The following is a 12,358-nucleotide window of genomic DNA, read 5'->3' on the forward strand; positions in this document are numbered from 1 at the left end:
AAAAGATACAAGCGAGCCTGATCTGCCAAGTGACTTTTTGTTTTTAGCTCCTCCACATGTGGAAAATTCTCCTCTTTCCCTGCCTCACGTTCACTCGAATGCAACACCTGGTCACAAGCTTGTGTGCATATATTTTCTTCGCCGTGCTTCTAAACTTCCCCTCCGCTCTTTTCGGACAGAATGCAGCACTGAGGGGGGGGTTTGTGGAAAGAAAACAAACTGTGAAACTGTAACCTGTAGCCAAGGAAAACTAGCTGATGGGGCTTTCCTCTCCTTCGCCTCCTTCGGCACAGGACGTACCGACTCAGTTTACCTGACACATACCGGTCCTGCACCACCGTGCTGCTTCCAAACCTGCAGCTGAAGGCTCGCGGCGCTGCCCTCTGTCCAGGTTTGGCTCTCTGCAACTTCGCTGCCCCCCCCCCCCAAAAATCAGGTCTCCTCTTTCAACTCCTTCCCATAAATACCCCTCCTTCTGATCACATCCCATTTTTCTGCTCCCACTCTGCTTGGGAGCGCTCAGTCGTGAAACTCGATATGTGCATAAAACATATGTTGCTGCTCATAATCAAAACTTTCCCTTGCTCCCTCTTTTATTAACGGGACTGTTTCATAAGCGTACTGTTGTGTTCTGCTCTGAGGGCCTCCTGGGTGTGGGACTGCTGACCTGCTGGGCCGAGTGTGCTGCCAAGTCTTTACCGTGAGAGAGTGAAGGAGAGCAGAGGGCAGGGCACAGGACGGCACCGTGCCACCGGACATTTTGCCAGCCTTGGCCGGAGCGCCGATGCACTGACGGGAGGGAAAAGACTAACTGCAATTGTTCGACTGGAGTAGTTATAGATGTGAAAACATGCAGGAGGAAATGAGTAAGGAAAAGGGATTCTTTCACACCTGCTTTCCCTCCGTCAGCCCCTGCTCTGCCCTGTCTCCTGTCCCGGGCCAAGCCCTGGCATTTCCTCCCACGATTCATCCACCTCCTCCGCGGGCTTCAGCACCTCTCCTGCAGCCCTTTCCTCTCCAGTCCTGCTCCTTTCCCTCTGTGCTTCCAGAGCCCGAGCCTCCACCCTGCACTCCTCCTCCTCCTCCTCCTCCTCCTTCTCTCTGGCAGTAACCTATTTTCACCCAGCTCCAGCTCTCTCTCCGCTCCCCTCAGCTTCTGCAGACCTCTCAGGCTAAAACCCCTGACCCTCCGCTTCAGGACTGAACCTCATCCAAACCCAGCCAGTGAACGTAAACACAGCGGTTGGAGTCGTCTGTGCAGGATCCAGCGAGGAGTACGTGTTTTCTTTGGCGTGTTTGACCTCCATGTTTCAAATGTCATCACACAGATAGATAGATTACATCTATAGATAACAAAGTTAGCGAACCCCGAGGGCTTCGTACTGTTTGGAAACTGTCAATACAAAAGGTTTTTCAATACCTTACGCATAATTCTTCAACAAACGCTTCTAATTTAACAAAATAAGTCAAACTTCTCAGATGAATCAGCATTTAATGTCACATCAGAACAATCTGATGAAGCGTGTGACGCCAGCCTTCGGTACTTGACAGTTTTTAATACTATGACTGCTTTTATGTTAAATACTTCTGATACACACAACCACCACTGCTGTGTCAGAGGAAGAATCTGACATTTGACATGAAATCTGCTTTTCTCTTGCTGACAGTTTGACGTGAAGATTGATACCAACCTCGAGTCTGTTACTGTGAGCGTGAAGCTGAAGGCAGGGGGCGCTTAGCTTAGTTTGGCCACGGGGGCGAACAGCTAGCCCGGCCGTGTCCAGAGTTAAGCTCACTAATTAACACATCGTGTCTTGTTTTGTGGTTTTAGGGGGAATCAGAGCGTATTTCAGAAAGTAGCTTGAAGCCAATAGTCAACTAATTTTTTAGGTCAATTCAATTTAGAAACAAGTCTGATACACAAAGTCATTATTCTCCACTTCATTCTAACATGCCCATTTCCAGTTTTCATGTTCTTCACGTTTTTATCCTTATTTTATTCTATTTTTAACAAAATTGTAATATTTAATTGTGCAGTTTTATGCATTGTCTTTTTATTTTCATCCTTATCTTAATTTATATTCATTTTCTATCTGTTTTTACGTCTGTTCTGTTTTTTTGGGGTTGCAGCGGTTTGTTGACAGGCGATCCTGCAGCAGATCTTTGCAGCTGCTGCACGGATTTGCACCGACAACCTTCTCAACACAAGCAGCGGTGATGCGAGATCATCACCGTGATCTTGATCTACCGCCACACACGGTCACACCTGCATCTTTAAACACCACACGAGCCAAAAAAGAAGAAGAAGAAGAACGTTTAGCAGCTAATTCACACCACCCAATGACGGTGCAGCACATTGCTTCGACATGTTGCTCGCTGATTGGATGAGTGATGTGGGTGAAAGGGGGGTTTGGGGCGGCACTCAGGAGAGGAGCACAGAAATGGAGAAAGCTCACCAGTGCATTAGGGACAGCACGGTGCAATTCGTTCCATTGGCAGCACTTCAAAGAGGAAGAGGAGGGGGATAATCCACCCCAACATTAGCCCCCGGATTCTTCCACCAACACCACCAACACGCGCACACATACACACATTTAATTCACAAAAGCAGCAGGCTGGAGGGTTCGGTCGTGGGGTCTGATTGGGTCGGGGTCTAGGGATGACGGGATGGAAGGATGGAGGGGATTTTTCAATTTGCCAGCAAATCAGAGATGATTGGAATACTCTCTCACCCACAGATACACACACTCGCCTTGACACACACACAATGCCGTACGCACAACACACACACATCTCCACGGAAAAGACCTCACACGTGAACTCAGAGATGATGAATAAATACGAAAGAAAAAAACAAGCACAACTTTTGCTTAAAACACTAAAAAGAGACAAAATATAGTAATATGGGTTAAAAATATGGGTCAGCAGTGAACTCCTGTTTCTTACAGGTGGTGTGTGTGTGCGTGTGTGTGTGTGTGTGTGTGTGTGTGTGTGTGTGTGTGTGTGTGTGACAAACCGAAGCAGGTATCAGGAGGGGAAAAAAAGGGAAGATGAAAGAGAAGGAGTACAGGCAGAAGGAAAGTGAAGGAGGCAGAGGAGGAGAAGGAGAGCCCGCGTATCGACAGCCACTAGCATCTGTAGCGGTGAGCTGTCAACACTCGCTTGGCCGATACTTGACCAACTGATGATCAATCCCCCTCATGGGAGACCTGCCAGCAGCAAACGCAATCAATCCTCCTTTCTCTGTCAGAGCTTCGAGCGGCGTTAAAGAGGAACGCTGCTCGATTTGAAGCAGCAGCAACTTGTTGTTATTTCCTCTGTTCAAGCCGCCTCTCAACATGGAGCCATCAGTTACAAATGTCACCGTGTTTTGATGTGCGACTGTAGCATCGCTTTCGGGGCTAATCGGCGCTACTTTGAAAATGCCACAACACGAATATGAGTCCCGACGAAATCCAGCCTGCGGCATCTGAGAGGCGTTTCACGGCCGACAGGGCTCGACGCACCGCCGTCGCGTTAGCCAAGCGACTCCCCGCGCGACGTGCCGTTTTTCTGGGAACCGCTAACCGTGCTCAAGCGCCCGTTAAGGCTGCGAGCGTGTGGAAATTTATCGGAGCTCGTGAGGATAAACTTGATTAATGAGATTACACTATTACTCATGCTCGAGCTCAGATGCTTTGTTGGTTTTACTTAATTTCCACATAATGAACAATTAAGTAGGATCAACCATACAACGTTCGAAGCAGACAGCAGTGGAAAACAAACACATTCAGCGGCTGAGAGGAGTAATACAAACCAATTAAAGTAAGTTCTCTGGAAGCATGTATGCTCTAGTGCATAATGAAGACATGATGTTCCACTGAGTGGGATTGGTTTGCAAATAGTTAATATTAATGTGGACATTGTCAGATATGCAATACTGAAAAAAACAGATGTGTCTGTGGTGCTTTACATACTTTCACACATGCATATTTTCTACTGAAGGTCTTCAATTGTTTTACCCTTTATTGAGGGGATAAACAGAGCTAACCTTAGAGACTCGAAGCAGTATGGTGCACTTCTACAACACACACATCAATAATAGGTGGTCTGCAGGGAGAAGAGTTATGGAGTGCACAGATACACTGAGTGGTCAGGAGGTTAGCAAGGCCTGCAACGATCAATAAAGCCTGACCGCTGGAGACCACTGTGGTTAAGTCTACAGTTACACAAGTGTATAGGAAACAAACACCTCTGAAGTATTGTTTAAATCACAGAAAATACATGGAAAGAAATCTGCACGGATCCAGACACGACCTAAACATTGCTCTGTCCACCCCAGACTGTGGACTGGATTGGCCACTTGTGCGCTGTCGAACCCCACTTGATGAGGAGTGACTACCCGTTTTGTGGGAAAAATATTTTTTTAAAGTTAAGAGGTGAGAAGTTGTTATCTAAAGCCAAATGAACCCTGCGGGAGGCCGGGCCGAGCACGCTGATCCGTCTAATCAGAACTCCTTCAGTCCACTCAGCTGGCATCACCAGCTGAGGCAAAATGGGAAAACCAATGAGCAATTAAAACACGCTGTCCAATTATTTGCTGTGTTTGTATATTATTCTTTTAGTTGTTACAGAATAGTGGGTCATTTAGTTGATATGCAGCCACATAATTGCCGAAAGGTTTTCCCACTGTGAGCCAAATTAAATCAACAACCAAACCGAGGCAAGCCAACGGCACCGTATCAAATCACATGCCAAAGACATGAAGGAAAAGTATTTAGGACACCAGATTGTTGGTTTATCTTACAGTCTGCTGAAAGAAAATACATTTAAACTGGTTGTTAAGAGGGTTTGTGGGGGAAACTTTTTCAACACGGATTCTTTTTGGCAGATTTAGTATCAGAAAGCAAGCAAATACCATGCGATGTTTTTTAGATTGTGGTAATGATATGAAACATTTGTCCAAACACAAGCAGCAACACAGCAGTCTCGCCGCCTGTCCTTGGCAGAGCAGACTCAACTGCATCGTCCTCCACTCAGGTTGCAGTGGATGTTTGGCTGTGGGCTGCCCGCTGTCATTCGGATTCTGCCGGGTAGATTGCAGGGTCAGGACGAGGTTTTGAGAGCACCGCTGCAGTGAATGCCAATCAACTATCAGAGCACCGCGAACATGAGCCTGGAGTGGGGTTATAGGCATGCGTGCAACCAATCCCAGAAACCCAGCGAGGAAATTTACATAGTGGCGAGCATTCAGCTGCCAAGTGTGAGCTATGATACTGAAGGCAGCGGGGAAATACTTCACCATTCTGACTGACCTCAAAACTGTGCTACTACAGTTCAGCTTCGCACCGAGCGACTGGGTGAGCATTCATGAAATAACTGATGCTGGTGAGTATGACGGTAATGCTGCTGGTCACAGAAAACAGCCTGCGAGTTGCATGAAAGCCTTTTTTTTATTTAATTGTTCATCAATAAACTAATATTTTTGCTGTTTTAAAGGCAGAAATAAAAAGAAATTCTCATTGATTGGCCGTTTCTCTGTGAATAGGAAAAAGGAAGCAGTAAGGAAGTTACAATGGCTGGTATCAAGGAAGCAACAAGCAGCACTGCTGCAACCAGGACAGCCCAACAACATCCAGAACATCTTGGAGCAAATCTTATCCACCCTGGGCAGGACTGTCCAATGTGTCCACAGAGGTCTATGTCTTCTTCATACCCTCCCTGGCCTTCCACCGCCTGTCTGCTATCTCCATTTTCTCTTCTACCCAAACCTGAAAGGTCGACTTCTTCAGCTCCAGAGCTTCTGTTATCCACCAGCTGTTTTCTTGCCACCACGGCAGCCACAGGAGGCCACAACTCTGGTCACGAGTTCGAGCAGCTTCTCTACAATGGGGGCTTTGAACATAACCGACTTGGACTTCTTCTCTCCAGCCTTCCTGCAGGTGCGGAGCAAATTCTTCTGCAGGTTGAAAGTTCAGCCAGATGCCCCCATTTCACTGTAGCTGCACATCTGGATTCACCATCTATCTGTGGTGGTGGTCACCACCAGAACTATGAGTCCCTCAGCAGGATCCTCTCCAGGACCCCCTGACAGACTCCAAATCCAAGTCCTCCTCACCATTACATGCACGTGCACAAACATTAACATATTTTTCTTTGGGGAACTCCAACACAGTGGTGCTCAGTAAGGGGCTCTCGAGTCTCTTGAGCTCTTGAGTCTTTCAGAAAAAAAAGAGAGATATATCTAGCTGGTACCACTGCACCCCTGACATTAATCTACTACAGAGGTAACTTTATCCCAAGAGACATACGTATATGGTTTCTGTGCTCTGGATCACCCACGACTGAATTTGAAGTCTGTCTCTCCCAAAACCAGAAGCACAAGAACAAAACACTCAAGAAACCTTCAGGTCAGAGAAAAGACCTCGAGGTCTTCTGTGTGCCGACTGGCTTCACGACATGTAGTGAATAAAGTGTTACGTGAGCTCAGACCACAGGAAAAACCAAATGAATCCAGTGTGCTGGGTGGATTTTCACTTAAACTTTCAGCGCTGGGCTATCATTCAATCACTCATTATATCATTCAGCCATTTCATTATGCCTTCATCCTTCAGGCTATTCATTCATTTAACATTAATATTCATGAAAGCCAAAATCAACTTTATATGATACTGTCAATGATCTTTTTAATTAACATCCTGAAATATGTAAATTAGCCCTTAAATATCAGCAAGCCTGGCTGGATCACGCACTGAGCATCCAGTGCAAACACACAGACACGCAGTATTAAAAATATACCTCCAGCAAACTGCACAAAGCAACACGTTTCAGGCTTCATACCAAACAAAAACACACGCACACACACACACACACACTCCTACTCACCCTCTCCAGGTCTTGTCGGAGGTGTGTGAAGAGTTTGAGGCGTCTGTAGAGGACGTCCTGCTCCTGCTGGGCCAGGTTGTCCACCTCGTCCCTCTTTAAGGTCACCAGGGGTCGATTAAAGTTGGCCTTCCTCTTCATCTTCCAGAACTGATATAAGAAGTCCACCTCGAGGAAGAGACAAAATATTCCCATCTTTTAAAATCATAAAGGGTTAGGGTTAGGGTTATTTAACAAGGAGTAAACCAGGAGTCTCACTGGGCTTAAAAATGTCTCGTTTCATCCAAATCCAAAGGTGCCTTTCAAGGAAGGAATTTATGCCACATAATATGGCTTCGAAAACAACGTAGTTCAGCTACACTTAAATTTTCGAGGCCACTTTGAATGTAATCAGTAACAGCAGTTACTCTAGTAGAGCATGCTTTATCCCTACAGCTGTTGGCGCACAGTTGCAGCTTTCCTTTACAGTAACACCCCCCCCACCCCCCCCCCACCCGCCTGCAGCCACAGCCATGTTTGGAAAGCTGAGACCAGTTAATCACGGCACGTTCAAAACCAATTCCTGTGATTTATCAGACAGTTTACCTGTGAACACGGAGCACTTCATTTGATGCACGAGAGCCGGCACTCTGAATGCAACTCGTCAATACCACATCTGATTAAATTTAATTAACTGTGGGAGCCAAACTCTTCATCTCCACTAATATACGATTACCTCTGTATGCAAAGAGGCAAAGATCAGAATGATGTGCAGGCTAATGGAGTGACCTTATCAAATTTTCTTTATTACTATGATTTATTATTTATATATTTTGGAACATTTTGAGCCACGGATGCAAAGTTCTTCCAGCGCTCCTCACATTTCTTGTGTTTTGTCCTTCCGTCTTTAGTTGTCCAGTGTTGCCAATCAGGAGCAGCTTCGGCTTCTTGTTGTTAGTCAACAGAAAAGTAACAGTTCTGCTTCGCGGTTCAGTGAACTTCGCGCTCTGAGATGCCCTGCTGTAAGTCGCTGTCACAGTATTTGCATACTTGTCGCCTGTTAGCTCATCTCACCATCGAGCTGTTTTCAGCTGCGAGTCGACCTCGTCTGCTTTATTTATACCTGACTCACTGTCTGAAGGAGTAAGTCCTGCTCATCGTTTCTTACAGTGTTTGAGGTCCATGGCTTAACGTACCTGTGAGACGGGCAGCGCCAGGTTTTCGGCCACCTCCCTAGGGTCCACCAGTCGGTAAAACTCATCCTCAAGCTCCTGGAGCTTCTGCTTCCTCTGGCTCACCTTCTCTCTCTCCAGCTGGTCCCGCTCTGCTCGCTCAGACGCCGACACTGAAACCGGGTACAATACCGACCTCTGCTCCGGGTCACTGCCGCTGTTTGGCTGGTGCTGGTGGTCCGGCCGGAGCTCAGAACTGGCAATGGTGGCGGCCCAGTCAGGTCTGGACGCGCCGAGTGCCCCGTTGGCGGTGGAAGCGGCGGTGTGGTTGCCGTTGCTCACACTGGTCAAACTGGAGGTGTTGTTGATGGTTGCACCGCTGTTGCTGGCGGTGCAGCTGTGCTCCAGGCAGAAGGACTTGAAGCGCACCTCGTCGTTCTCTGCCAGGATGGTCCTCATCTCCAGGCCGTGGTCGAAGGCGCACGTCACATGGAAGGCCACGATACAGGAGGGCATGGAGCACTGGGAGAGGAGGGAAGACAGGAAATACAGGTAAGGACAGAGACGCAAGCAAGAAGTAAGATGGAAGGTGGAGGAGAAGTGTTCACTGCTATTAAACAAACCCTTCTCGTTATTACAGTATCTTGGAGTGACTTAACTCGCGTGCTCTCTCTTTGAAACCCACACGCACATAAAAAACACACACACATTTTTTTCTTCAGTTTCTCAGGCACTTTGTCACATCTGTCATTTTTGGTCCATTTCTTGTGTTATCAAGGTTCCAACAGAAGTGCAGCAAAGCAGAAAGACAAGCCAAGTCACAACAAACACGGTTCCCCCATTTCTGCTGACATTCTGGTACCTTGGAGTGTGTGTGTGTGTGTGTGTGTGTGTGTCACAGTGCTATCCATTACAGGTCATACTAAGACGCGGCCTCCCACTGAGTCCCTCCAGGCATGGTGTGATTTGGTGTGTGTGAGCCCTTGTGGCGACGTGCTGTTGTCACTGTGCATACAGGTCTCAGCGTTCAGCAGGATGGTGACTCTCCTCTCTGTGCCGTTTATGAGCCTGGTGACAAAAACCAGACTGATCCCACTAACTGCACCATCTGGGAATCAACTCTGTGTCTCCCTTCTCTGGCTCGACAACTTACAGCAACTTCAAAAGTTTCATTTTTAAAGCAAATTGCACAGCAGCTTTACTGCTTTACTTCAGCAAAAAGCCGGAGAGACAACCCCTTACGTTGAAAATTCGAGGTCTGAGCTGATTTAACACAAAGAAATAATAAAAGTAGGCAGCACTTACTCATCTTACTGTGAAAACGTACTTCCTACTAAAGAAATAAGGCGGCTGTCCGAATGTGGTTTATAAGATGTGGCAAAAAAGCCCAAACTTTAAAGGCTATTTCATCCTGTTTTTGCAGTAATTACCTTGAACTCCGGCTGGTCTGTGCTGCAATTTTTCCTCATCTCTCCCTGTCACACGCCCAACAACAATACCCTGATGTTGAACTAAAGTAGGTCATCAGTATGCGAGGTAAACCAGTTCATTATCACAACCTGTCAGCGTTCACTGCTACAGGAAATCTGTGCGAGGCTGCAACCTGAGTGCTGCTGAGAGGTCTATGTGTATTGACGATCACCACTGGGATCCCTTGTAACTAAATCCCGTCCTCATATTCTGTTTCGAAAGCTCCCAGTGTTTAGTCTCTCATAATATTGTTTCATCGGTTTCTTTAAAGGTGAAACTTGATGCATTTCGCTTCTCATACTGTCGACTCTTGTACTGAGCTTCAAAACACGTTTCAGTGAGAAAAAAACATCCCCAATCCACCAAATCACTGAGTAAACAGAGTCAGCGGCGGAGGCGCAGAAGACGAGCGATCACGTATCTGGCCTGTGTGAGACCTCTTCAGATCCATCGTTTTGTTAAAAAGCCGAGCCGCAGTTAAAGGTCTACACTGAAGAGCCATTTTACTCCCGACTTCCCCAAATGTCAGACGGAGCTCGCCGCAGCTCCGTCACTTATGTGGAGTCAAAAGGCAAAAGGTTGAACACAGCGTGGAGGCGACTCGATGTGTTGTTTGGTGCCGGCCGAGTCATCGCAGAAAACACTCATCTGGCCTTTTGGATTGCACCTGCTCAGCCGATTCATTAAGAACCTTTCTTATCCCCGCCCACTGCTGACTGGGCACTTCTAGGTGGATAACAGCGTGTTTGTTTGTTGACTGTACAGTTACAGTATCTTCAACCCTCCGCATGACACCAGAAAAAAGATATCAATCACACTGTGATTTAATCATATTCTACTTCGCCCTCTGAGATGATGTGGGCCTGTTATCTGTTAAAAGCGAGACTTTGGACATAACTTTCCTTCCTGCTCTAGTTTGGGCTTTTACTTTTGTACCCAGTTCAAACAAATAAAAATCAACCTGCACCTACGTCTCAGTGGACACAGAGGTCAAGTCGCTTGATAAATGTGTCTTAATCTTCAAAGATTATTGGTGCTTCAGGCCATTCATGATTCTTAAAGGTTTCAAATACCTGTCCCCAACACTGCTAACTTGCTGTTCATTATTTTCTCATCATTGTTTTCACCATCGTTGAACGTTCAGGACGTTAAGCACAGAAGCGCCTCCGTCCAAACACTTAATGTGTGTCACAACAAACACGACACCAGTGCTTCCCACACGCAGCTGCTCAGCACTTCCAGATAATGAAAAGGTAGCCACTGGACGCCGGCTTGTGAGGACAACAGCAATTTCTGGGAATTTTTACTACTCCAAATGTCTTGTTTGGCAGAATTTAAGAACTCCAGCTGGCAGGCTTCAGGGGGAGACGTTCGTCATTCGCCCAGCTTCTCACTCCTAACCTTGTCAAATGAAGAAATCCTGATGAAATCATGGATTTTAAGACTTGACAGCGCAGCTACAGTATATCCACGCCAATATCCATCACATAGCTTTCCTGAAGATGTGAAGCGTTGATCCCTGGATGCAGAGGAGGCCTGACACCTGGGGAATATTGATGATTTGTGCTGCTATGTTTTATTTATTCATTTTCAAAACCTTTGATTTTGCTCAAATCCACAAACATTCAAGGATTTTCACGCCCAGCTGGAATCTAGGCTCACATGGACGACCTGTTTTCATTCGAAAAAAAAAAAGACTTTCCCCCTCAGGCATCGATTTTTCTGAGTTTTAGCCTTTCATGTGCTGTCCCGCATGGTGTCGGCCTGCACTACCAACAGTGTGGCAACAGTACCATCAGCTAAGAGCCTTAACGCTGAGAGGACAGCAGAAGTCTGCAAAGACTGAGCTCTTTAACACCCAGTTGATTGGTAAAAATCATCTTGCTCTACTCTGTATGAGAGTATTACTTATGTGCTGTTATCTTGTTGCAGCTTTTCACTGAATCTTTTTCATATTTGCACTTTAACCCTAAAAATCTCATGTTTTTAAGGTGGCACCATCAAATGAAAATATTCAGCCTGACTTATTAAGTATTTTTGGAAACTTTTGTATTTTCAGCAGATGTTAAACTGCGTGTTTGAACAATGTTTGGCTGCACAGCCTCAGTTTGAAGCTCACAGCTTGTTCAAAGGCTGACTTCATCTTCAATGCACCTGCAGCACGTCTATATATTCAAATCTAAAGAGTTGCTCTGAAATCTGTGAAGAAGAAAAACTGTGCATGAAGCAAAAGTATTTTCTTAATTAGCCGAGTGTGTCACCTTCTTACTGAAGACTGTTGTTCACAGGCTGACTCTCTATGAGCTTTAACAAATGCAGTACAGGCTTGACTGGCTGACCTTTCCAGTTCACCTTCCTTTAATAAAGCACTAATTAAGAGTTTCATTACAACTGGAGAACGACGGCAAGTCGTTAAGCACAAATATTTAGCTCTGAGCACTCAACACTTGGACGTTAGTGGTCACACACATAATGTAACTCTGGATGCTTCAGAGTGCTTAAGATGATGCTCTTCAGCTGCTGGAGGTCTAAGTGACAGCCCGCACCTTAAACATGAAAAAAGTTTGACTGACAAGATATTTTTTATTCTCTCTCAGACTCTCCTGTACCGAAACTTTTCAAGACAGAGAGCTGATTTGTCATTCCATACCTTTCCCTGCATTAGAGCCTACGCGGGGCCCCTGCTGCTCACGTTGTGTGTCGCGCTGCATCTCCACCTTCTGTGTGACAGGTAGCAGCTGATCAGTGAGAGTCTGTGCAGCCGCCTGCCTCCAGCGAGGGAGACACGGGAGAGACTCTCCCTGCGAGAGGAACCGGCTCGAGGACCGGCTGTTAATCTCCAGCACCAACACGGTGACAGCGAACACGCCGCGTGT

The 12,358-nt window shown here is 46.4% G+C and overlaps 1 protein-coding gene across 2 annotated transcripts in view; it reads right to left on the reverse strand.

Moving 5' to 3' along the window:
- The window catches only part of jade2 (jade family PHD finger 2), a 174,578-nt gene that overhangs the window by 60,197 nt on the left and 102,023 nt on the right, over positions 1-12,358 (reverse strand). For both annotated transcript variants that reach the window (XM_076751124.1, XM_076751123.1), the window contains exons 9-10: positions 8,037-8,534; positions 6,865-7,029 (exon numbers count right to left, since the gene is read on the reverse strand). In XM_076751124.1, coding sequence (XP_076607239.1) covers positions 6,865-7,029; positions 8,037-8,534 — 663 coding nt within the window. The remainder of the gene's footprint in view (positions 1-6,864; positions 7,030-8,036; positions 8,535-12,358) is intronic.

The sequence above is a fragment of the Chaetodon auriga genome, chromosome 15 (genome assembly GCF_051107435.1).
Source record: "Chaetodon auriga isolate fChaAug3 chromosome 15, fChaAug3.hap1, whole genome shotgun sequence".
Taxonomy (NCBI): Eukaryota; Metazoa; Chordata; class Actinopteri; order Chaetodontiformes; family Chaetodontidae; genus Chaetodon; species Chaetodon auriga.